At 42.8% G+C, this 23,570-nt stretch overlaps 3 protein-coding genes across 3 annotated transcripts; 1 reads left to right on the plus strand and 2 right to left on the minus strand.

Annotated features, from left to right (window-relative positions):
- Positions 1 to 218: 218 nt before the first annotated feature.
- uba6 (ubiquitin like modifier activating enzyme 6) lies at positions 219 to 12,346 on the minus strand. Its single transcript, XM_070827982.1, has 32 exons — positions 12,310 to 12,346; positions 11,701 to 11,768; positions 11,416 to 11,510; positions 11,294 to 11,322; positions 11,085 to 11,179; positions 10,843 to 10,954; positions 10,074 to 10,154; positions 9,803 to 9,925; positions 9,484 to 9,607; positions 9,170 to 9,273; positions 8,984 to 9,046; positions 8,374 to 8,450; positions 8,169 to 8,235; positions 7,885 to 8,028; positions 7,634 to 7,780; positions 7,459 to 7,539; positions 7,256 to 7,333; positions 6,778 to 6,959; positions 6,465 to 6,570; positions 6,225 to 6,314; positions 6,045 to 6,125; positions 5,781 to 5,909; positions 5,611 to 5,662; positions 5,426 to 5,489; positions 5,272 to 5,341; positions 5,101 to 5,172; positions 4,892 to 5,015; positions 4,467 to 4,660; positions 3,518 to 3,645; positions 3,172 to 3,259; positions 2,933 to 3,027; positions 219 to 2,089 (listed from the first exon to the last, which is right to left on the minus strand). Exons 2-32 carry the CDS (start codon positions 11,739 to 11,741, stop codon positions 1,948 to 1,950), a joined length of 3,078 nt encoding a protein of 1,025 aa, XP_070684083.1. The 5' UTR covers positions 11,742 to 11,768; positions 12,310 to 12,346; the 3' UTR covers positions 219 to 1,947.
- Positions 12,347 to 13,559: 1,213 nt separating this feature from the next.
- On the plus strand, positions 13,560 to 17,188 carry grhprb (glyoxylate reductase/hydroxypyruvate reductase b). Its single transcript, XM_070827915.1, has 9 exons — positions 13,560 to 13,771; positions 14,100 to 14,230; positions 14,318 to 14,390; positions 15,518 to 15,634; positions 15,743 to 15,831; positions 15,920 to 16,024; positions 16,420 to 16,555; positions 16,717 to 16,847; positions 16,972 to 17,188. Exons 1-9 carry the CDS (start codon positions 13,599 to 13,601, stop codon positions 17,091 to 17,093), a joined length of 1,077 nt encoding a protein of 358 aa, XP_070684016.1. The 5' UTR covers positions 13,560 to 13,598; the 3' UTR covers positions 17,094 to 17,188.
- Positions 17,189 to 19,224: 2,036 nt separating this feature from the next.
- On the minus strand, positions 19,225 to 22,885 carry LOC139198872 (zinc finger and BTB domain-containing protein 5). The gene is made up of 3 exons (XM_070827844.1): positions 22,673 to 22,885; positions 21,628 to 22,464; positions 19,225 to 21,542 (listed from the first exon to the last, which is right to left on the minus strand). The coding sequence occupies exons 1-3, from the start codon at positions 22,880 to 22,882 to the stop codon at positions 20,370 to 20,372; spliced, it is 2,220 nt and encodes a 739-aa protein (XP_070683945.1). The 5' UTR covers positions 22,883 to 22,885; the 3' UTR covers positions 19,225 to 20,369.
- Positions 22,886 to 23,570: the final 685 nt, after the last annotated feature.

The following is a 23,570-nucleotide window of genomic DNA, read 5'->3' on the forward strand; positions in this document are numbered from 1 at the left end:
CAAAACTGAAAGATATTCAGTTTACAGTAATATATGACAAAGACGAGCAGTAAATCCTCTCATGTGAGATATTGCAACTGGCATTTTTCCATAATTTTTGCTTGAAAAACATGACTGAAACGATTATCGAAATAGTGCCGATCGTTTCTCTGCTAATCACTTTAGCTCTGCTGTGACGTATTTAAAACAAAGACACAAGCAGCTTCAGTCTTGAGGACATCCTGAAATCTCCTTTTATTGGACCATTGGTTGAGTTGTCTGACACAAGAACATACATCATTGTCATTGTCACTCATTAACACTGTTTTGTTTTACACTTAAGAGATTCACTGCACAAGATGTGTTGTCAGTATGATAGACATTTTCTGTGCAAAGCGAAATTCACCACCTCTGGTTATGGGGAGAAAAATAAATGGTGGAGGAAGCATTTTGTGTGTCTTTTGTTTTGAAGACATAGATGATAACCCGTTAGTGGACTATTTCTTCAGTTGGATCTCAATAACCTTAACACAGACACAAAAAAAAGACTTCTTTCAAAATTACATTGACATTACTGCCAATTCAAGCCTATGCAAATTATTTCAAAGATCATTTTCAAACCTTCAGCTTGAACTAAGCAGAAGGGCAACTTTTTTAGGATGACTTTTGTTCATCGATTCACAATTTACCAGTGTACCATGACTCAAGGGAGCTCATCAACACAGGCTCAGTTTAACACGAAAAAAGTGACAAATGAGTAACAAGTAAATAAATACATGTCATGGACACACATCCATAAACAAATGCAACAAATAAATCATGAACAGCAATGATTTTTTTCTTTTTTTTAAAAAAAAAAAAAGCCATTTTAAAACACTGGGAGTGTCAGCCCAAATGTCAGTACAGATGTTTCATGTCAAAAAAATGTCATGCCATTACTTAATCTACTAAAATACGTTGTTTACCCAAATGTGTTAACTGATGTCAATGCTGTCATTACCTTACATTACATTTAACAAGATAGGTACGACTAGCAGCTACAATGAGTAGATGGTTTCAACCATAGTGTCAAGTGCAACACACACCTGCTGCGTTATTTGTTGCACATTAATTGACTGGGGAGTGATGTGATAATTGCTGCTTTACTTGTCATCAAGAGGACAGTGATGTATCCCAGTATTGACGTGTATCAACCACTGAAGAAGCACATCAAGATGCTGCCGGTGTGTATTGCTCTTTTCTGTTTGGGTAATACCCATCCCCTGTGATACAAATGTGTTTTTATGCGACAGTCAAACTGAAGACAACAATCATCTGCAAACACAATGATAATCAGTATCTTTGGTGGTTTCGCTGTTGTTCATTGACCTTTCGCACCCTTAAATTATACAACAAATATTGGCTGGCTATTAACTTGTTTGTACAGGGGAGATGACCAAAACTTTGAGGTTGGCAATAATTTAAAAGCCAATGAGAAACTGTGGAAGTAAATGTGATGCCTACCATCTACAAATCCACCTTAACACCCCCCCTTTTAGGGCCTAGCAGACAAGTGAGACTAATGGGGCGGTGTGTTGGGAGAATGAAGGTTATTGTAAACAATTTTTAGTCAGACTCACTGCCACAAACAGAAAAAGGTTATTAGTCAATTAAGGCATTGACACAGGCGGAGCTGTGCATTTCACCAGAGTAAAAAACAGAACAAAGAAAATATATGTACACAGGTACAGTTAAGTGCTACTCAAGCAGCCTCATGTTCCACTGGCTAGATCGGTGGCAAGAGAAACTGGGACCAGGACTGGCCTTTTCTTGCTCCATGAAGTACAGGGGGCTGTAGCTGGGGTCAGGAGCTTTGCCTTTGTCAGATAAGGAAGGAAAGCTCCTGGCCCAGGTTATTGGTTACAACAATTTACATGAAAGAAGGGAAGTAAGGTCACAAGAGGTTTGAGGACGACATCTACAAAGGTGTCAAGGCGTCTCTCCACTGCGGCTGAAGTAGTACCTGACCGGAGGACCAGGAAGGTCATCATCTCCGTCTGCCTCTGGAGCGAATGACACGGTGAGGTCAACGTAACGCCGATCCACTGATGGCTTGATCAGCTTCTGCATCCTGCAGTCATAAGCAAAGTTAGGTACATCTGTCATTAGGTCAATCATTTTCTCTGCCAGACTTAAGCCTGGAGGGGGATCTTTGGTGTGTGTGTGTGTGTGTGTGTGTGTGTGTGCATCTGGTTGTCCACAGCTAATCTCTCAAACTACTGGACCTGTCAGCCTAATATATTTGTATATTTAATACATTTATGGCTGTATGTTAAACGACTTCTCATGGTTGAAAAGCCTATTTTATTTACGGTTTTATACAGTCAACTACTGCTGACTGCTCACTCCTGACCGGCGTGTAGGAGCCACAAGTTATCAACAGCTCCTTCAGTTTGAAGTTCCTCTAGGCTAAAAATAGGCCTTGTTGCAGTCTGTTGCATTTTGGCATTTGACGAGGACCATCTGCAAATTAATTCCATACCCGATACATTATGATCCACTTAAGTTTTGCACATTACAACATAAATAAATCACTGTTTCTGTTATCTTTGCAACCATCTCTAAGTAAGACACTGTCAGGTTTTGTGTCAACGTCAGTTCACCCATCAGACAGTGTTTCCTGTAGTGGTGCTTTAGTTCAAGTTTTAATTCAAATTTGCTTAAAAAAAACACTGAAGCCAGCACAGATTTGAAATGCTTCACAAGCAAATAAGGTATTCTCAGAAGCCTTTTTCCAGGACAGCTCCAACAACACAGACACTCCAGCATAGGTCTACAGGGTTGTGTAATGATGGGAAAGAGCAGCTTTTAATGCTCCTTTAGATATTCTGTTTTGCAACTGATCCAAATTTTGAGAGGGTGTAAGCAAAAGTAGTGATATTCACAGCAAATGGGACAATCGGGTAACACTTACGTCAGTTTGAGTCTCTTTGAGTGTCCGGGCATCACAGGCACATAGAGCATCTTCACACCATGGACGACCATAGTGGGTTCAATTCCGTACTTTTCCTGAAATAAAAACAACAAATCACCAAAAGAAAAACTGATGAAAATAAACTACAAATAACCAACGAAAACCCTCAGGGGAAGTATGTTAATATGGTAACTGCATCTGAGCTGTTAAAATATCAATAAAGTACATTAGTTTCTTACCCTCACTGCATTCATGAAGTCAGAGAGAGTGAAGTCCTCGTGGCCAATGACAGTCCAATAGTCCCAGATGGAAAAGTAGATGTTGTCCCTGGGAAAGATGTCACAGGGCCGTCACTATATTGTAATAGTAATAAAAATGGCCAAAGACCCTGCATTTGGTGCCATCTTATAGCGGAATTTTCACTTTGCTGCTGCGATGGTGCAATAATCATAAGGTTATAGTCTTGACATTTTCAGAAAATGGGGTCAAAACAGCAATAAAAAGTTAAAGCTGTTTTTATCACCTTTTATATCTCATCAAGTCGTGCTGGAGACGGTCAGAATAACAAATTGTACATGTCCCTACCTGATGAGTGTCCTTTTAACTGGGGCCGGCTCAGTAAGCACCACCACAGGGATGGCCAAGTTAAAGAAGCAGTTTTTGAAAGATTCAAACTCGTAGCCTCCAGCCACCTTGATCAACTCGAGGGCCACCTGAGTATGTCACAAAAATAACACAAAATTACAGAAACATTTTACTATTTTTAGAAATTCAACCACACTTTCCATTTAACACCAACATCCTAATAAGTCTGAACATCCATCCATTTTCTGCAGCTTATCCAAGGCCTGGTCCCATTGGCAGCAGGTAAAGCAAAGTAGCCCAGAGGTCCCTCTACCAGCAACATTTTCCAGCTTGTCTTGAGGGATCCCGGGGTGTTCCCAGGCCATACGAAATACATATAATAGAACAGAATAAAATATGGACACAGCTCTCACTCCAGTTGTGGCCAAGGCCCCAGTACCTCATAGTCCCACAGCAACCCCCTTAAAACTCCCCTGGGGATAAGGTCGTAAGCCTTCTGCAAGTCCATAAGACACATGTATAATGGATTCTTATGACTCCTCTGGTTACGCTGAAAGGGTAAAGAGTTGGCCCACTATGCAGGACGGGACCCACATTGCTCATCCTGGATCTGAGGTTTCAACAGTCAGTCAGAACCTCTTTTACAGCAGCCTGGAATAAACTTTCCTGGTAGGCTGGGCAGTTTGCCAAATAATTGAAGCACACCGTCGAGTCGCCCTTTTTAAATATAGGAACCACCACCCTAGTCTGAAATTCCGCAGGCACTGTGGCCAACCTTCATGTGACCTTGACGAGGCTTGTCAGCCATGACAGCCCAACAATCACCAGAGCCTTCAGCATCTCCTCTGAGACCTCGGCCAGGGAAGTGAGTGAGGCCTAATTCCTGTAGGTGTTTTGAAACAGTGGCACCAAGTTAAACCACCAATACAAAATGTCAAACTGTTCTCACCAATCCAGCCACAGCAGCTGTTGCCGTGGCGATAGCAGGGATGATCTTCCCAGCGATGCGCTTGGTCTTGAGTCTGTCAGCTGGCTCGATGGAGTACATTTTGGCTCTAAGAGCAGATGCTGATGTGACAAAGTCCACATGGCCGTTGTTGTCATCGTCCTTTTCAAACTGCAGTGGTGTCACCTGTAACCTCTCTACATGTTAAAGCACAGACATTATCGATTATTATTATTGTTAATAGAAGTAGTTTTAGTGTACTTGTTTTAGAAGCTTGCACAGAGAGTGTTCCTTAACTATTCAAACTGCTGTAATGCATTAGTTCAATATGACTCCGGGTTTCAGATTTTAAATCTAGCAGTTATCTTAAGTGTCCATTTACAAATCTGGCTGTTGAGTATTTGTTCTGTTTTTCTTTATTTGCAGACCTGCTGTGACGCTGCCAGTAGCAATGGCCTGCTCCAGTTGTAAGATTGCCTCCCTCTCCTCTTCACTACTTAGAGGCATCTTCATTTGATCAGGCTTCTTTGCCGTTTCATCTGTCTCTATACACTGGATGGGACAGATCCACAACAATCAACAAGATTAGGATTTTTTTTACACTCAGCAAAAAAACAAGAACAATGGAGAGTCTTACTTTCTCCGAGGGCCTGTACTCGGGAATATTGATATCTGAGAGAATCCTGGTCACCGCCTCCTCAGAGAGATCCTGAGACAGAAAGTGTCAGTTAGTGAGTAAGAATGTGTGTGTGTGTGTGTGTGTGTGTGTGTGTGTTTGAGAGAGTGTGGATTAGTGTACGTGACCTACCTTTTCTGAGTAAGGGATGTTATAAATCCCTGCGTAGAGCCGGGCAGTGCTGACAATGAAAGTGAAGTGCCTGATGGGAAAAGGGTTTGGCAAGTTTAGATATGAAACATACAAAACAAGTAAGGCTTTAACTGTAATGTAAGAGCATACTCACAAAGAGTCTTTCAAGTCAAAATCAAAAGGTGCTGGAGGTCTCTTTGGGGACTGCCAAAACAAACCTGAGGGAGGAAAGAGTTCATTGTATTCTTGGCCTTTAAAAACACTTCATATTGTAGCTATGCAGACTCAATTATGGTCACATCATTTTTTATAGGTATACATGTGTTTGAGAAAACTTACTTCCATCTTTTAACCTTGTGTCCAGGGGAAACGAGTGCAACAGTTGTATGGCCTACATGAAAACATCAGGAACATTTAAACACTGCATATCCGTTTGTGGAGCTTGCATCAACACACATACACGTACAATTAATTCAATGAATATGTATTTTCAGGATGAGATACGTTACCTTTCTCTTAAAATACTTTTCGAATTTCAGACGGGCAAGAGCGATGCACTGGTCCCACTGGCTAGGCCGTCGGCTCAGCTGCTTAATGACCTGGAATGACCCCTCCAGACTTTCCCCTGCCTGCATCCTCTACACAAACACCCACACAAAAAAAAAGCTTTAAAAACAGTGTTTTGTCAAATTAAGTATTACATTGCTGGCATAGATTAACACAAAACAACTTGTAATAAGTCAGACCAACACTTATGACACACAACGTCTTACCTGCAGTACCACTTCAGCCGAGGGGTTGGCCTGCCAGAAGCTGTTGTACATGGAGGGCTTGTGGAAAAATGCATTTTCAAACTACACAAACCCAAGGAAAAAATTTAAAATTAAGACAGGGCACTGACACATACTGATGAACATAATTATGATCAATTGTTGGGTTTTGAGGAGGCTGACCTTGTCTCTGGCCCACTGAATGGTGTGCTCTATGACAGAAGGGAAAGACTTGAGAGTGCAGAACGGGATCTCCTCTTCTGGGGGGTCCCTCTGATGAGTAAAGGAAAGGATACATTTAGGAGCACAAGAAAGACTAAAATCTGCATCAGAAGGTCTGTTATGGGATAATGAGATAATGTACAGAATAAACTTCATTAAAAAAACAAACACAATCATGTACAAACTCTCACATATACTCACATGGCTATTGTAGGACTCTGTCAAATTTGGCACAATAATTTCTGTGTGTCCTTTAGTTCCCATGGTGCCAGAGTCCAGGAGAGGTCTCTGATTGGATACACAGCGACTGAAAATTAAGAATATTCAGAAAAAGAAACAACAAATTAGCAAATATTTCATATAACACCTTCCCATCTCCTACATTCATGCTATAAGCAAAGATGGGTTCAGTCAGTGAAAATCAAATTAGGGCCCCTGCTCAGGAAAAATTAATTAAAAACAACTAAGCGCGCTACGCATGTATTGTTTGTATCACTTTAATATTTGCACCAACCTGTCTACATATCTCCGAGCCTCCACGTTGTCCAGCGCAGTGACCACTAGGCTCAGGCGTGAGTAGAATGAGTCACTGTAGATGCTCTCAGTAGCCGGACACACCTTATTGAGGTGAGCATCCACCTGCAGGTCTGGGTTGATATCGTGAGTAGCTTCTGCTGCTGTGGTACTTTTCGGTTTCTGAGACACAGGAAGACCAGAAGGGAAGCGTGTGAGTGTCTGTGTGGTTGTTTTGGGCCGAGTTTCTTTTTAACTCTGATTGTAATACAAGTGCTTTCTGCCAGTCTGATCAGGTATTTTCCTTCATAGTAAGCGAGGAGACACATCTTCAGCAGCTAGTACAAGTGAGCAAATATTGAATTAAATACGTTCTCAATTTCAGGGGTTAATAGCCCAGCATTAAAGTGTTGCCTAGATAACGTTGGGGAAAGATAAGGGTGGAGAAAAAGGGGATTAAGAAGAGGACATCTGCTCACCTGTATATGATGTGGTCTGAAGAGAAACTGACGATTGAGGTTGGACTTTTCTATAAGGTCTGGATCTGTGATGCATACCTATGAATTGACAGATGCAGAGTACAAAGTTTCACTAAATGCACATCACCAAGCAATGGAATATATTGCAGTGCATTAAGAAATACAGTCAAACAGAGGAGAGGTAACACAGAAAGACTGCCTACCTCTCCGGAGCTCTTGGCCAATCCCACTCCGAGCAGGGCAAAGTTTTTCAGCATCTCACAGCCTATGGCACCACAGCCCACCTGGAAGAGAAGACATTGTAGGGGGACATTTGGACATAAACCTCAAAAGTAATTCAACATAAAAGAGGCCTTATATGTAGTGCACAGTCCTTACCATGAAGACCCTGAGCTTGTGCAGTTCTAGACACATTGATTCACCAATGCAAGCGCGTAGTCCATCATATCGATCACCCCTTGGGAAAAACTCCTCAGCAGAAACAGACTGAAGTGGCCTGACTACCTCAAGGGCATCAAGATAAAACTAACCACAGGAGAAATAGAGAAGGATCAACAGTTAAGGGATAATAATAAGCACCATTTTACATTTCTGAAAAGGAGTTCTCCAGTTAATATTTAGTAACCTACCCATTGTTGTAGTGGTGCAAACTTCCCTGTGATGGCCTTAAGTACTTCCTGGCTGGCTAGACCTCCTACAGCTGCTGCTAACGGAGGAAGAGTTCCCCTCGCTGTTCTCGACAGACAGCGCACCAATTCAGTATTCACTGAAGTCTACAGAGATGAAAGGAGAGAGGAAATACAAAGAAAGAGATGTTAAGGCATCTGTGGCGTGCATCATCTCTCAAAGAGGATATATGTGCGTCTTTGCAGCCCAAAGAGAGTGAAAACTGGAGAGACAAAAAAACACTCACTTTGTTCCTGAGAGTTGCATTCACTTCTTCGGTTAGCTTCAGTAAAACCTCAGCATCCTGTAAACACCTGATGGCATCAAAGTGAAACTGCTCACAACTAAGCAAACAACTTCCTGAGGATGAATGATATCCTCAGGTACTGTCGGAGATAACAGAGTAGCAGATTGGGTCTAGACACTAAAAAGTAGAGAAATACTTTGTTTACCCAATGTTGGGAAGTCTACTGTGCTGCTCCTGGAAGGTGTCAAGAGCCAACATGGCTGCATGGATCTGTAGTGGGGCCTGATGGGTAGATTTTTAAAAAAGATGTGAGGAAACTGTTTGGTTAAACTGTTTTGTTGTCAAGGCATTTATTTGTGAACTAGAGCTTGTACCGCATAGCAAGGTTGACTTAGCAAGACTATCTTTGGGGTGTCAGGTTTTACTGATACTAACATTAACAATCCTGAATAACCCACCTCAGAAAGCAAGTTATCACAAAGCTCTGTGAACCCAGGGTTTATATGAAGAAGCCAAGTGACTCCGCTGGTCTGAACACAAACGTGCTCTTTTACTGGTAAATGTAGTGTGAAGGCAGAGCTTTTGGCCATGTGGAGGCCCTGAAGGTATGATGGCTCCATTATTCATAAAGGTTGTGAGGTTAGAAGTTTTGATCCAATCCGAGTAGGTTATTATGCACATTTATTGCTTTGTGGTGATCTGCTGTGGCAAAGGGAGCCTGCTTTGCCACAGGACAGAGTTGGACCAAAACTGGCAAACCAGTCCGCTAATTTTGCTTCGTGATGCCGTCTCCAGGAGCTGCTTTAGGCTCTCACCTCAGGTTTACTTAAGTCTGGAGTCAGGACCTGAGGATCACACAACTGTCTCTCTATTGTCTCCTGAAATACATAAATGCGGAGACAAACAGACACACACAAAGAATATGATACTTTAGAAACAAGTACGCATTGTTTTTGTTCAAATGTGACATTTCTGGTTGATATGAGAACTAGTTAACTTACGAATCTGTATGTCTTAGGAGTTTTCACCAGAACAAAGAAACCTCCGTGTGCGTATGTTTGTAGCTGGGATGTGTCTCCTATTGCAAAACTGTGAGAAGAAAGGACTAATACCACATACACATTCAAACAAAACACACATACACACACACAAACAGACAGAAATGGATAAGATTAGATCTGTTTTACCTTATAAAAATATAATCATATTCTAAATATTGTACAAATATGTGGTTCATCGTGTAACCTACAAACCTAAAAACCCTGCAAAAACATCAAATGTACAGAACTTATTATCTACAATGTAGAAAAATTACCTGAAACCTGTCGCACAGCACCATTGAGCTCCACCATGCCGTTGACCTCTCTGAAGACAACACTCTGGCCTGTCTGTAGGCCGTGTGGTTGGTTATCCATGCAGGATACCACCCCAGGTTTGTCCTGAGGGGTCATAATTCAAAAATGTTTCTTTTTTTCTTTTTGAGAAGACAATATCTTTGAGTGCTCAGATTTCCATTACATCATTTCCAAGGATGAATTATAGAATTGCATTTTTATATGAATGAAAGGACTGTTCGTTTGGGGCACAAACAATGGGATCTAGTAGATTACTAAGAATGTGTTAAGTAAGACTACCTGAGTGATAGTTTGGATGAAAATCTCCTTGGGCTCCTCTCCTGTGGGGTCGGACACCTCAAACTCCTCTCCAAAATCACAAAACACCCGCACACAGATGCCATATGCATCACAACCAATGAACTGGTAAAGACATAAGGTAAATCGGTTTGATTACTACAAAGGGCAAAACATATTGGTTAATATTTGACTGCTTGTGTGTCCCCATGAATAGGGCATGGTTTAGCTAATGCTCTGTAACGTATGACCATCATATGGATTGCAGACTTACTCTGATGGGGGGCTGTTGTGAATGGCAGAACTCATTCACTCTCTTCTGTAGGCTCAGTCTGGCTTCAGTCAAAATCACACACTGGATAAGAAAGCAGAGCAGACAATCAGATCATAAAGCAGGTTTTAACAAAGGTTATATGCAATCTAAACCCAGATGACACTGAGCCAACTTTTTAGTTGCTCCATTGATAAACAACAAGTAAAACAGGTACAGTAGGTCCAGTCAGTGACTAAATACATCACCCCTGAAAGTTTTATCAAATCCTAACCATTTTTTTTGTCAGTTATGACCCTTCAAATTTTGACATTTAACTCTAACATTCTCACCACCCGAGAGATAAGCAGTGTTCACCCTGTTTAACCATATTTTGTTTAAAAAACACATAACAGTTTAGAATAACCAATCATTTGGATTTACAGCTGTGAGGAGGATTGTACTGAAGAAGAGGTGTGCTACGCTTTTTTTGTGTGGACATTTTGAAACTTTTTCCACCACGACATCTTGTCTCAATTGGAAATTCCTTGTAACTGCTATAAATCCAAGCTGATCACACCACATGTTGTCCATAAAAGAATAAACTACATAAATTACTATAAACTTCTGCAGTCATTTTTACAAGTCTACAGGGGTTGGATGTTTTACATGCAACACAATCACCAGGGGGACTGTGGGACAACTTTTACTGTGAGACTGAGAGCAGCTCATTCAAAGTTTCCCACGACCCACAGCTTGGTCACAACCCAGATTCTGAAAAGCAATACCTTACCTGATACTGTCTGAGAAAGCTGAGATCAGTGTTGTCGTCCAAAGCAGAGGAAGACATGTCAACATGGACATAAGGGTTCAACTCTGCTACCCGAGGGCACACTGCCTCCACCCTGTGGTAAAAAAGAAGAGGGGTAAGTATGTGTAAAAGACAAAGACAGGGAATTGAGATAGAGTAGATGAGTTTACATATGCACTTGGATTACAGAAAAAACTGACTGTGAGTAGAGTCAGACGTGTTACCTTCTCCTCTGGCTCAACACATCCTCTTTGCGGATAAAGAAGTTAGAGCCCAGATCCAAGGTCTCACATTGCTTTGTGTCATGAAGGGTGACTGCCTGTATACACACATGCAAACACAAATATAATAGCTAAGGCCACAGGAAAGCCAACTCTCAATATTCCACATTAAAGCATTATACACTGCCATAATATGTAATGAAGGTGCATACCTTCACACCAGCCAGGACAATATTCTTCGCTGTAAAACCAGAAGTTGATTAGTGTCAAAACACAATTGGAAAGGCTGATCATGTAAAAACTATGGCACTGAAGAATATGATACTTAGCATACCAATTTCAATTCCCAGTCCTCCCATTCCGCTGAGAAAGACTGAGGCCTGGGCCATCTGGTGCATAGCACTGTCTCCCAGCACATATCGCTGGCGGCTGGACAGAGGGAAAGGAAAGATGAGGACGTGTGAGCGCTACAGATCAAGGAAAAGCGAGGAGCACCAAGCGCAATTACTGTATTGACTGTAGTATAAGCACAGTACTGTCGTTTCCTGTCTTGCAGTAATGTGTTGCATCAAGTGCTTCAGTCGGGGAGACCGCACCAGACTCAAAAAGGCAGACTCACCTGTAAAGAGAGTCATCAATCTCCATCGAGTCTGCAGCCATGCTGGGAGGGGAAGAGGGGGAATTCAACTATCCGAGAGATAACAACTATTCAATTACAACATATAAAAGTAGAGACAGTGATTACCAACGCTATTAAACGTTTTGGTTGTTAGCGGTAAAGATCTGAAACCAACGCCCTGTTGTAAGTTAGCTAAATGGCTAACTTACTGTTAATGCCGGCTAACTCTAGTTGTCAGCAATGTTGTTGACCTGACAACAGTCGGTAAAGCGCTAAAGGAAACTGACCTGCCTTGAGCCAGTGAAGTGGCAGCCTTCTAAAAGTCAAAGATTATAGCTGCCATAATAACACCGGTTCATTTATGAACCTGCTGGGTAAAGCTCTACGTTAGCACATACAGCTAGCTAGCGCTCAGTGCCAGTGCTGTCTGGAGCCGGTGGCGAGGACACTTGTCATAAACTCATGAAAAGTGATAACACACAGATACGATAGGCTACTAATACCTCCCCAGACTAGACAGCTGTCTTAGGTTTTTATCATCCTACCAATCACTATAGAAAAATCGTTGGAAATGTTGTTAAAATTAGACAAATAATCATACGTAGCTACCTGTCAGTATGCGCGACGAGCTATAGCGAATGAATGGCTGTGAGTGGCTAAAAACTTGGAGTGGTTCCGGGTTACCACAGTCACATGACCAAGGTCATCCAATGAATCCACAGTATTTTTCAGGACTAAAATTTCACTTTATTTTGGATACAAGTAAAATATCCCCAAATATCAATCTAAAAGCATTGCCTTCTCTTCTCTTCCTCTCTTATTATTTGAACGCCAGTATTAAATATTATAAATTCAGAGCTTTTCTCACAAATTTACTAATCTGCCCCATTCATCAATACCCTATAGAAGCACCTTATAGGTCCTGAAATATACTATATTACGTCAAGGAACATAGAAGAGAAAAGAAAACGTGTATGATACTTCTTACAATGTACAGACATTAAATGACATTAGAGATTGGTCCAGTTTTGAAAATAGAATTTGAGAAAGGTTTTCCAGATCCTATAAAAGTTTCTGGAAGATCAGACTTGTCTACTTTAGCTGTTTAGAATTGAGGTATGACATTACCTCCTCCATTCAGAATTTATGAGGTACTAGTATAGTCTTTTTCACTATTTTATAACATTTTAATTGATTAAAGTCAAAGAAAGCAAGGATTACCAAACAAACAAATTTCTGTCACTTGAACAGACAATAAAGGTTTATCTTATCTATCTATCACCTAATGTTTTCAAGAATCATTAAAAATATACCTTAATGCTATTGACAAATGTCAGAATCCAAATACCAAAAAACTATTACAAATCAGACCCTTGCAAATTTTATTCAGACTGAACAGAAAATTCTAAACAGCGTTTGCATCCTCCACTGTTCAAAGAAACAAAGGTCAGCAGCTGAGTGAAACATTTACATCCCACTGGCTCCCATTCTGGTGCAAACATGTAAAACACGAGCCTACTACTGTCTTTGATAGTTTTGTTTTAATTTGTGTGTGTGTGTATGTGTGTGTGTGTTAGTGTGTTTGAGTGGGTGAGAGAGAAAGAGAAAAAGCATTTATGTGTCTATATGAGGTCTATGTATCTGTGTTTCCATTCCAACTCTATTTGTCTTCAAATTTCACTTAATCCTGACAGAGATTTGACTTTGTGTTTCCTTGTGTGGGACAGTATCCCTCAAGTTTAGAAACACCCTCCCTCTGATCATATAGGTCAGAAACACTCAGGTTCCTCCCCCTGAGCTAGAGCCAAAGCCATACACTTGCACACATCAGACTCTGAACTGCAAAGGACCACTTTCAACTCTCGGACACCTGCCCACAGGTTCACTCTGTCCTGGCAATGTGGTGCAGTCGTACAGCACTGCGTGTGCTCCAGCGGGTCGCTGTTACCCCTCTGAATGTCACTGGGAGCCTGACGAGCAACGTGCAGAGGGAGATGTCAACCCTGCCACGGGTGTATGTGACCCGACAGATCCCACCCGAGGGCCTGAGGATCCTCCGTGAATCTGGACAGTGAGTCATAGTGTCCTAAAGTAAATTAATTTCAGAGAGAACATCCTATGTTACCAATTAATGGCATCATGTAGCTGGTTTGACTGTGATACCTTTTTGAATGCTGAATGTCTGCTTTGTAAAGTTCATCATTTACTTTGAGTAAACAGGACTGAACATTTGCCCTCATGTTAACCAGATAAGATCAGTAACCTAGAGGCTATTCCCCCACAGCCGAGCTGAAAAAATGCCTCACTGCACCTTTAAGTCTCAGTGTTTCTCACGGTACACCTGACAAGCTTGAGATACTGTATATCTTGAGCTAAAGCTTTGAAAATGAATTTCCCAGGGTGCAGTTTGAGCTGTGGGACTCAGATGACGCTGTACCCAGGAAGGAGCTGCTTCAGAAGGTCAAAGGTGTTGATGGTCTGGTCTGCGTGCTGACAGAGAAGATTGATGCAGAGTTGTTGGACGCTGCAGGTGTGAGGACAGTCTTTGAATCAGTCTAGCCAAGGATGCAATGAAAAGCCTCTCAAATGTAGGCATGTGTTTGGTGTGCTCCTGCAGGTCCAAACCTGAAGGTCCTCAGTACCATGTCAGTGGGTTTTGACCATCTCTCTTTAGAGGAGCTGAAGAAAAGGTGATTCTTATCTCTTCTTTAAAATAAACTACTAATTTGTGTGTACTTTGAATTTAATTATTCATCTTCATCAGTTTACAAAATGCAAAGTGAGCGAACAAGAAATATCTAGAAATATTTCTAAATATATTTAGAAATATCTAAATCAAATCAATATTTGGTGTGACCACCCTTTGCCTTCAAAACAGCATCAGTTCTTCAGGTACACCTGCACACAGTTTTTGAAGGAACTCGGCAGGAAGGTTGCTCCAAACAACTTGGAGAACTAACCACAGATCTTCTGTGGATGTCAGCTGCCTCAGATCCTTCTGTCTCTTCATGTGATCCCAGACAGACTAGACGATGTTGAGATCAGGGCTCTGTGGGGGCCACACCATCACTTCCAGGACCCCTTGTTCTTCTTTATAGACCACTTCTAACCAGACTTCTCCGGACAGTAGATGGGTCAACCTGGTCCCACTGGTTTCTGCTAGTTCTGAGCTGATAGCACTGCTGCTTCAAAAGGAACTAAGCATAATGTGTCTTTCATCTGCTGCACTAAGGTTCCTTGGCCGACCACTGCGTCTACAGTCCTCAAGGTTGCCTGTTTCTTTGTGCTTCTCCAAAATAGCTTGAACAGCACATCTTGAAACTGCAGTCTGCTTTAAAATCTTTGCCTGGGAGAGACCTTGCTGATGCAGTATAACAACCTTGTGTCTTGTTGTTGTGCTCAGTCTTGCCATGATGTCCTGTGACATGAAACTGTCTTCCACAACCTCACCTAGCAGAGTTTCCTCACCCAGTTTTAAGCTTCCTACACAGCAGTTAAAGATTGTTTTTCAACCTGCATATGAAATTGATGATTATTAGCACCTGTCTGGTATAACTGGTTAATCATACACCAGACTATGATCCTACAAAATCCCCGACTGTGAACAACCTTCTTGCCGAGTTCCATCAAAAATCGCGTGCAAGTGTACCTGGAAGAACCTATGCTGTTTTGAAGGCAAAAGGTGGTCACACCAAATACTGATTTGATTTTGATTTTTCTTCCGTTTGCTCACTCACCTGCCTGAGACTTTTTCACAGTACTGTATATGTGTAATATTGTGTGTGTGATGCTTGTTTGTGTGTGTGTTTTCCCCCAGAGGGATCCGTGTGGGTTATACCCCTGATGTCCTGACTGATTCTGTGGCTGAGCTGACTGTGGCTCTGCTGCTCACTACCTCCAGGAGGCTCATAGAGGCCACGCATGAAGCCAAGACGTAATGTTACACACTCTCACACACTCAAGTGTACCCATGCATACATGTTTTTGTTTTTGTCAAAGGTAAAATACATCTCTCTCTCTCTCTCTCTCTCTCTCTCGTCAGTGGCGGCTGGGGCACTTGGAGAACTCTGTGGCTGTGTGGGTATGAGCTGGCCAACAGCACTGTGGGTATCCTGGGCCTGGGGAGGATTGGTGAGCACACAGCATCTGAAACACTACACACAACGTGCACATCAGCTTATCATTAAAACCCTCTTACACAGAGTCTTTGTGTTCTAAGGTGTGGCTATCGCTGAGCGTCTGGCATCTTTCAAAGTAAAGAAGTTCATTTACACAGACGTGGCCCCCAGGCCTGAGCTGGCCAGTCTTATTAATGCAGAGTTCGGTAAGTACCAGCATTTAAGATTATATAATGCATGATGACATTGAGGTGGATGTCTACTGTCTACTCTTAGGCAAATGTCATTTTTAATCTCCTTGGACTCATCACCTTTCTGTGTGGAGTTTGCATGTTCTCTCCGGGTTCTCCAGCTTCCTCCCACAGTCCAAAGACATGAAGGTTAATTGGTAACTCTAAATTGCCTGTAGGTGTGAGTGTGAGAGTTGTCTCTGTGTCTCGGCCCTGTGATTGACTGGCAACCAGGCCAGGGTGTAACCCACCTCTGGCCCAATGTCAGCTGGGATTGGCTCCAGCCCCACCGCGAACCTTAAGGATAAGCGGTATAGACAATGGATGGATGGATGAAGCTAGATATAATGATGCACTGTCTCTTGGTCTAGTCTCTTTCGATGAGCTGGCAAGGCAGTCAGATTTCCTGACTGTGTGCTGTGCTTTGACGCCGGAAACAAATCAGATCTGCAACAAAGACCTCTTCTCCAAGATGAAAAGCACCTCCGTCTTTATCAACACTAGCAGGTACCCTTAAACACAAACACACATTGTATCGCTGATTGTACATAATACCATGTAATAGAGGGGGTGGGGGCTATCAGGCTGACCTGGCCAGGACTATACACTATCAGGGTTTCTTGTATGTTCGTATATACTGTATAATTCTGGTCTTCCTGTCGTGTCAGAGGTGGGGTGGTGAATCAGGAGGACCTGTATGAGGCTCTGTCCACTGGGCAGATTGCAGCAGCTGGCTTAGATGTCACTGTTCCTGAGCCCCTGCCTACAAACCACCCACTCTTCACCCTCAAAAACTGCGGTGAGTCAGACTTATTGCTTTCAAAATAGTTGTTTTTTCAAGAAAACTATTTAGGTCAACTTAATAACACTGAGCTCAGTTCTCACTGCCTTTCCTTTGTCTATTTAATTCTCTCTTCCCACAGTGATTCTCCCACATATTGCTAGTGCGAGCTATACTACCCGTAACGCCATGTCCGCTCTGGCAGCGAACAACCTCCTCCTTGGTCTGCGGGGTGAGCCGATGATCAAAGAACTCAAGCTGTGAGAAGAAACTGGTTCCACTGGCTGAATACTGGACCATCAGCTCAACTAATATGTCTAATTATTCTTTAGAGGATTAAAATGAAACCAGGACTTTAACTTTGTAATGGTTCGTTTCTTCTCTCTTGGATCATCTCCGTGCCATTTCTGTTCATATTTCATAAATATGTCACCAGCGAAAAACTGAATTTCATTGTTTTTTTTATTCAGTCTATACATCAACTGAACATACTATACAATCTTCATAGCCTTCAACAGTAAAGAGACAAACATTTACTTCTCTTGTGGTTACACTATGTTAGATATTCAGAAAAAAACAGAAATACTTCAGATTTGGCATATCAACAAAAGCCCAGCTTTTCAAGCTAGAGGGCATAAGGCAGTGACTTTCATAATCAATTTAGGCCTTTTCATATATTTTAAACTTTTGGTATACTCATACAGGGGTCATACAGTCAGTGCATTTTTCAGAGATTCGCATGAACTGTTAATGCAACAGCTTTAGAAGACAGCACCATAATGATCCTTAACAGGCCACTGTGTGAGACATGGAAGCCATTTTGGAGGACTACATTTCTCCTCATCACCTCTACAATTCTGTATTTCTCATGAAGATGTCCCATCTACCTCTTTCCATAGTGCAGAGGAGGCTGAACGTGAGCAGGTAACACAGAAACAGACGTCAGATTTGAGATTTAACCATCAGTGGCCATTTAAAAATTCTGTGGCCAAGCTTTAGTGATTTTACTATTGACTGCATAGTGTCAAGGGCAAACGGTAGGCTAGCTTATGTTTACAGGGAGAACATCCTATAAGGCAAATACTCTTCTGAAGTAAAATGTCCAAATCAGTCATTAACAAATGTGTCAAAGAAAACTGTCATTTTGTACAGGCTAACAGTGTGATGACTCTACAGTACAATTAGGTGCCAACTAGAAATGGAAGCGATGACTCATTGACAGTGTAGGCGACACAATACAGCAAGCAACAAAGTATACAAAAAGGCAAACATGTATTTAAAGTGTTATCTTTTTCATTTTGGTTCACTAAAACAGAATTCTACAACACTGCATGAACATTGATTTCAATTAACCGACCATCTACCGATGAAGCTGCTCTGTTTTACAACCAGCGGAAGCCAGGCGTCCAAAACTGTGATCTTTTATGTGATGTTATTTTCCTTGAACTGCAAACTCAGATTTTAATGTCAACAAATGTCAAACGAATTAAAATCTAGTTGTATACGTAACACAGCTAGCACTCCTAAAATTAACAGTACAAAAACGACAGGAGATGCTGTCAAACTCTTTAAATTTGCCCCATGTGCATTTGCATTTCACAAACTGGGGATTGTATATTATTGATCACCTGCCGGCAAAAATGCTACAACCCTTAACTTGCAACCTCGTCCTGATGAAAGCGTAACTAAAGAAAAAACCCACTGAGAGCTGGTAGAGTTGGATAATTGCAATTACAGCAACGTTTTCACATAGTTCAACATATTAGTTACAAATAAGAATGATTTGTCTAAGTGCTTTTGTAGCAGATGCGACATTAGATGTATAAAGAGACATATATAAAGCACTAATATCAAGTACAGTAGCAAACTTATACAAATGTTTAGTTCTTCATGAGGTGTTTTGTCTCTCCTCCAAGAGAAAACTGATGAAACCATGTGCAATATTTACTGTACATCTCTGCCTCTCAGCGCAACCTCATCGCCCTTTTCATAAACACACAGACTGTCCACACACAAGAGCACCAGTAACCAGGGCAACTTGGCTGATGTTTGGACGGTCAGTTAACTTATTGGCTGAACATTTTGTGGTCATTCCCAGTCAGTAACCATTAAAGGAGGGACAGTCAAGTGATATATATATTATTCAAGTGAAAATCACAACTGCAAGTTCTGCACATTATGAAACAAAATAAGGTGCATTTACAGCGCATTTTCCTGTGAAGTTATCCACGTATTAAAATGATATTACAATGCAATATCATATCACTATTAGTTTTCTCAGAAAGAGACAGCAAGGCCCAGTGAAAGCGGATTTTCTTTCTTGCTTTTAATACATAGATGGTGCAGGTTGACACTTTTTCTTTTATTTTGATGATTCCAAAGTTAACAGCTCTGCCTGGCAAGTGCAAATTGGAGCAATTCAAAGTTTCCCACTGCTCTAAAACTTGTATTTGACAAACTACAGGTGTAAATGTTTCAAGTGAGACATTTACTCCTCGAGTCATATTAACTGTGAAGGCCCCATCAGTGCAAACTGACTTATCTTTCCAGCTACCAGACATATTCTCAATTGTAAGTGAGCTCAGCTACACCAGATTCCCTGTTCTACTTTCAGCATCACCTAGGCCCGTCTCACAGCACTGAACCTATATCTGTCTATATTATAGCCATCCTTTTGGACAGTAGGCTAAGTATCAGCAGAATCACGGCCATTTACAGTACTTACAGTCATATCTGCAGCCCAAACAGAATCTGAATCACTTAGTCCACAGTCTATGCGACCGCCCTTGTGCAGAACAAGGCACAGTCAATATGCACGATCGCGATGACTCAACAGTCTGATGTGGGATGCTGCTACATGTTTTCTAAATGTGCAATGAAAAATCTACATGAGCACACTATTTTACAATATTTGCTCTTAACATTGGTGCTACACAGCTGCCACTGATCCGCAAACACTCAGAGTATTATAATAATAGAGTCAAATAAGAACGTACCACAAACTATTAATGTTCTGCATTGGTGGCTCCCCTCAACAGATCTGAATTCCACTCGACAACTATATGATACCTATATAATATACACATAATATGTTATGATCATATTATGCAAAGTCCAAGGGCTTCATGTATGATGCTGACAGAAAATTCTCATAATACTCTTATGATATTTCTACAGGTGAATATAATGTGTGTATCTGTGGTGCTCTATGATGAATCCATAGCAATTAATGTGGTGCTTTTGCATGTCCTGTATCTCTAAAGTCTTTTGACAGGCTAAATGTGTTTATAATAACTTTTAGCAACTTGATAGAATGGGTTTCTCCTGGAAAAGAAAATGTATGCTTACATCATCATCATCATCATCATCCCTATCTTTGGTCTGTGGTCAGGACTGGTTGGTTTGAACAGAACAGCTGATCAGATGCTGCTGCTCAGTCAACAGCTCGAAATATTTCTGGGGCTTTGAATTCATCCCGTCACTGACTGTTTAAGTATTCATCCTGTCAGCCAACTCTACTTTGACACAGTGGCCTCGGACTTACAGCAGAGCGTTGGACATGTTGCTGTTCTGCCAGCGCAGACAGGTGGTTTTAGAATGCTTGTATAGGTGGGAGGACTGACTGAAGCGCTTTCCACACTTGAGACACGCGTAGGGCTTCTCTCCTGTGTGAACACGGATGTGTTTCTTGCAGTCAGTGAGGGTGAGGAAGGTTTTGCAGCAGATTTTACAGGCATACTTCCGAGCTCCCTCGACCACCAACACATTATGCTCGGACAGTGCCTTCTTGCACTTGGACAGAACGTCGGCTGACGCTCGGGTCAGCTGAGGAGGGAGCGAGGTGGGCCTGCCACTGTTCATGTCATATCCCCCACTCTTGTTTAGAAGCAGAGGGCTTGACAGACTTGAGGAGGAAGAGGCGGCGTCCTGAAGAACACCGCTCACTCCTTCTTCTCCTCCCATGCCTGCAGTCATTTTTGGAGCAATGCGTCTGTAGCCTGGATAACCCAGAGCAGCTGAAGACGCTCCTCCTGCCCCTCGTGAGGGTCGCTCCAGGGAGTGAAGCCCCAAACTAGAGCGCTGGAAGTCTAAACCAAAGGGATCTACCCCTCCACGCCCTCCATTACCACTTCCCCCACTTCCTCTAGGGTTCCCCAAACCCCCATGCAAGGGGCGGAGAAACAGAGAATCAGCTTGTAGGTTTTCTCCAAAACCATTGCGACTCTCACTACCAAGCGGACCTGACTGTAGAAGAGAAGAAGAAGCAGAGCTGGAGGGCCCAGCACCTTCCTGCCTGAGCAGGAAGTGATGTGCTACTGCATCGTCAGTTGTTGTGTTAGGGAGGTCATCTTCTCCAGCTACCAACCCCGCCCCGCCGCTTCCGAAATCCTTAGGACTGAGGAAGTTAGAAATACTAAAACCAGGTTTGCCACCAAGTCCGTTATTACACCCAAAACCTCCTCCTCCGACTGCGGCGCCTCCGCCCATGCTGCTCTTGAGGAGAAGCTGGGAGCTGGGCTGCAGCAGAGAGTCAGAGCTGGGTTGGGGCTCAGAGGTGAAGCTGCGGTCGCTGCTCTCTGGGCTCAGCTCCGCCTTCTCCTCCTCCTCGTGGCCTCCGGGATCAGCCGGGTCGCTGCCTTCAGCCTGCGATGTCACGTCGCTGATTTCATCGGTTGGCTCAGGTGAACTTAGCGGCTCTCGTTTAACCACCACCTGTGTAAAGCAAAGGAGGGGTTTCATCTAAGGCCAAAGGAGATTTAGATTTTCAAAAACAAATCAAATCAAGCCACAACTTTACCTTCTGTTCCTGTTCTTCAGCCTCCTCCTCCTCTGTCCCTGATTTGATTGTCACTCCTGCTCTGTTGTCCTGGTGGTCCTGGTCTTCCATGTCCTCCTCCTTGCTCACCCCTCCCTGCATTCTCCCAAGGTCCTCCCCCCCACAATGTCCGCTGTCCGACTGGCTGGGCATCTGAGGATCATCTTGGGACACCCCTACTAGGCCAGAGATTGTGGCATCCAATTTGGATTCATCCCCCATCTTGTGGGAGTCCGGCGAGAGTAGCGCTCCTTCCTTTCGCTCTGTGTTCACCCCTCCCTCTCCTAACAGCCCCAGGTTGGGGGCAGAGGGGCGCTGCCTCTGCCTGGGTCTCTCCTCTGACAGGCCCAGGGTCAGAGAGGGCTTGCGTTTGTGGAAGCGTCGGATTGGGAAGGAGGCTCTCTGTTCAACCACTCTGCTGGCAACTACATTTCCGTCCTCCTCCATCCCACCCAGAGCGGAGCTCACCAAGCTAAGCCCCAGCTGCTGCAGGAGGAAGGAACGCTGCAGCTTTGACGTGGCAGTGTTTGCTGCGAGGTTAGCATTAGCTGCTAAAGTAGGGTTCACTGCTAAATCTGCTACTTGCTGCTGCCTGTGGCGCTGCTGCTCCTGCTGTGGGTGGTGATGGGTGGGTCTGTCGGATGGGGGTGACATGGGCAGGGTGCGCGTGGTCAGGTAGTGTTTGCAGGCCTTGACTACATTGTTGAGGTGCAGATGTGAGGCTGCAAGGAGGATATCCATGACGTTGCTCTCCCCCAGCATCAGTGTGGAGGTGTACATCATGTCAACCAGAGCAGCAAAAGCTTCAGCTGTCACCACCTACAAGAACAGAAGAAGCTGATCAATCTCACTGGCATTATTTGAAATACAATTAGTTTTGACTGAATTACTATCAATATTATTATCTAGAGTTGAAGAGTCACTATCTCCTCAACTCAACCCTGTTATTGTCATCATCATCATGACACTCTTTATTGTAATACCATCATCCGTGTCCTCTTTTACACAATACTGCTGGGATCCTAACCTCGCTGTCCAGTTGGATCATGTTCATGCTGGCATCTCCCTCTGCAACAGTGAACAGGGCTCTGAAGTGGGTGCTGCAGGCTGCCAGCACGGAGCGGTGGGCCTTGAAGTGTCTGCTGCCCACCACGATGACACAGTCGCACAGCTGACCGTGGACACGCTGATAGTTCAGCTGCTGGAAGATCTGCTCGAAGTGGCCCGGGAAATCCATGGCCCTAGAGACAGACAGAGGCAGGCAAAGGTTATAAAGTTTAAAAGAAGGCCAAACATTTGCTGCTCCCATCCTCTACAAATTAGATGCTGTCACGTGTTAACAGTAAACACAATGGAAACACTTATGACCATTTTCATTAATGTCTGCTATTTCACAGACTAGATGGTCAACCAGTTAAATGGTTAACTAATCAACGGATTACCTGATCTTAAAATAGTAGTTAGTTACAGCCTTAGAGTGTGATGATGGAGGAGGCCAAGACAGAGTAATAAAAGTGAGGTTTTACACATCTAAAAGTGGTTTTGTTTGAAAAGGAACTAAGAAGAGTGAAAGACATTATTTTGTGATCCTACAGATAAACAGGGCATGCAAAACTTCCAGTGAGATAATTATTGAAGGCACACTAGGAGCAGTGTTGTCCAGTGGGCTGAATTCATTGTTATATAGTACTATGCTGTGAAATAACTTGCACTGGCCAACTCGTTCCCACATGCGTACGGTATGAAGTTAACGTGAAAACCGCATTGATAACACAGTAGCTACACGTACAGAGCACACACTCCTCACTGTAACACTGTAACAACGTTAGGTGGGTTACACAGCTAACTCCAACTAGCAAGTCTAAACAGGCTAACACGGCTCCAGTTAGCGAATGTAACTTGCTAAATTTGCGAAAACATAGCAT

This window comes from Pempheris klunzingeri, chromosome 3, assembly GCF_042242105.1.
Source record: "Pempheris klunzingeri isolate RE-2024b chromosome 3, fPemKlu1.hap1, whole genome shotgun sequence".
NCBI classification, from domain to species: domain Eukaryota; kingdom Metazoa; phylum Chordata; class Actinopteri; order Acropomatiformes; family Pempheridae; genus Pempheris; species Pempheris klunzingeri.

Coding starts and splice junctions, on each gene's coding strand:
- uba6 (XM_070827982.1), bottom strand. CDS start 11,741: ATGGCTGCAGACTCGATGGAGATTGATGACTCTCTTTACAG. Junction 8,029..8,168: donor ATGCAACTCTCAGGAACAAA/GTGAGTGTTTTT, acceptor TCATCTCTGTAG/ACTTCAGTGAATACTGAATT. Junction 3,260..3,517: donor GTTAAAAGGACACTCATCAG/GTAGGGACATGT, acceptor CATCTTTCCCAG/GGACAACATCTACTTTTCCA.
- grhprb (XM_070827915.1), top strand. CDS start 13,599: ATGTGGTGCAGTCGTACAGCACTGCGTGTGCTCCAGCGGGTCGCTGTT. Junction 15,635..15,742: donor GCCACGCATGAAGCCAAGAC/GTAATGTTACAC, acceptor CTCTCTCGTCAG/TGGCGGCTGGGGCACTTGGA. Junction 16,848..16,971: donor CTTCACCCTCAAAAACTGCG/GTGAGTCAGACT, acceptor CTCTTCCCACAG/TGATTCTCCCACATATTGCT.
- LOC139198872 (XM_070827844.1), bottom strand. CDS start 22,882: ATGGATTTCCCGGGCCACTTCGAGCAGATCTTCCAGCAGCTGAACTAT. Junction 22,465..22,672: donor TGATCCAACTGGACAGCGAG/GTTAGGATCCCA, acceptor CTGTTCTTGTAG/GTGGTGACAGCTGAAGCTTT. Junction 21,543..21,627: donor CTGAAGAACAGGAACAGAAG/GTAAAGTTGTGG, acceptor TGCTTTACACAG/GTGGTGGTTAAACGAGAGCC.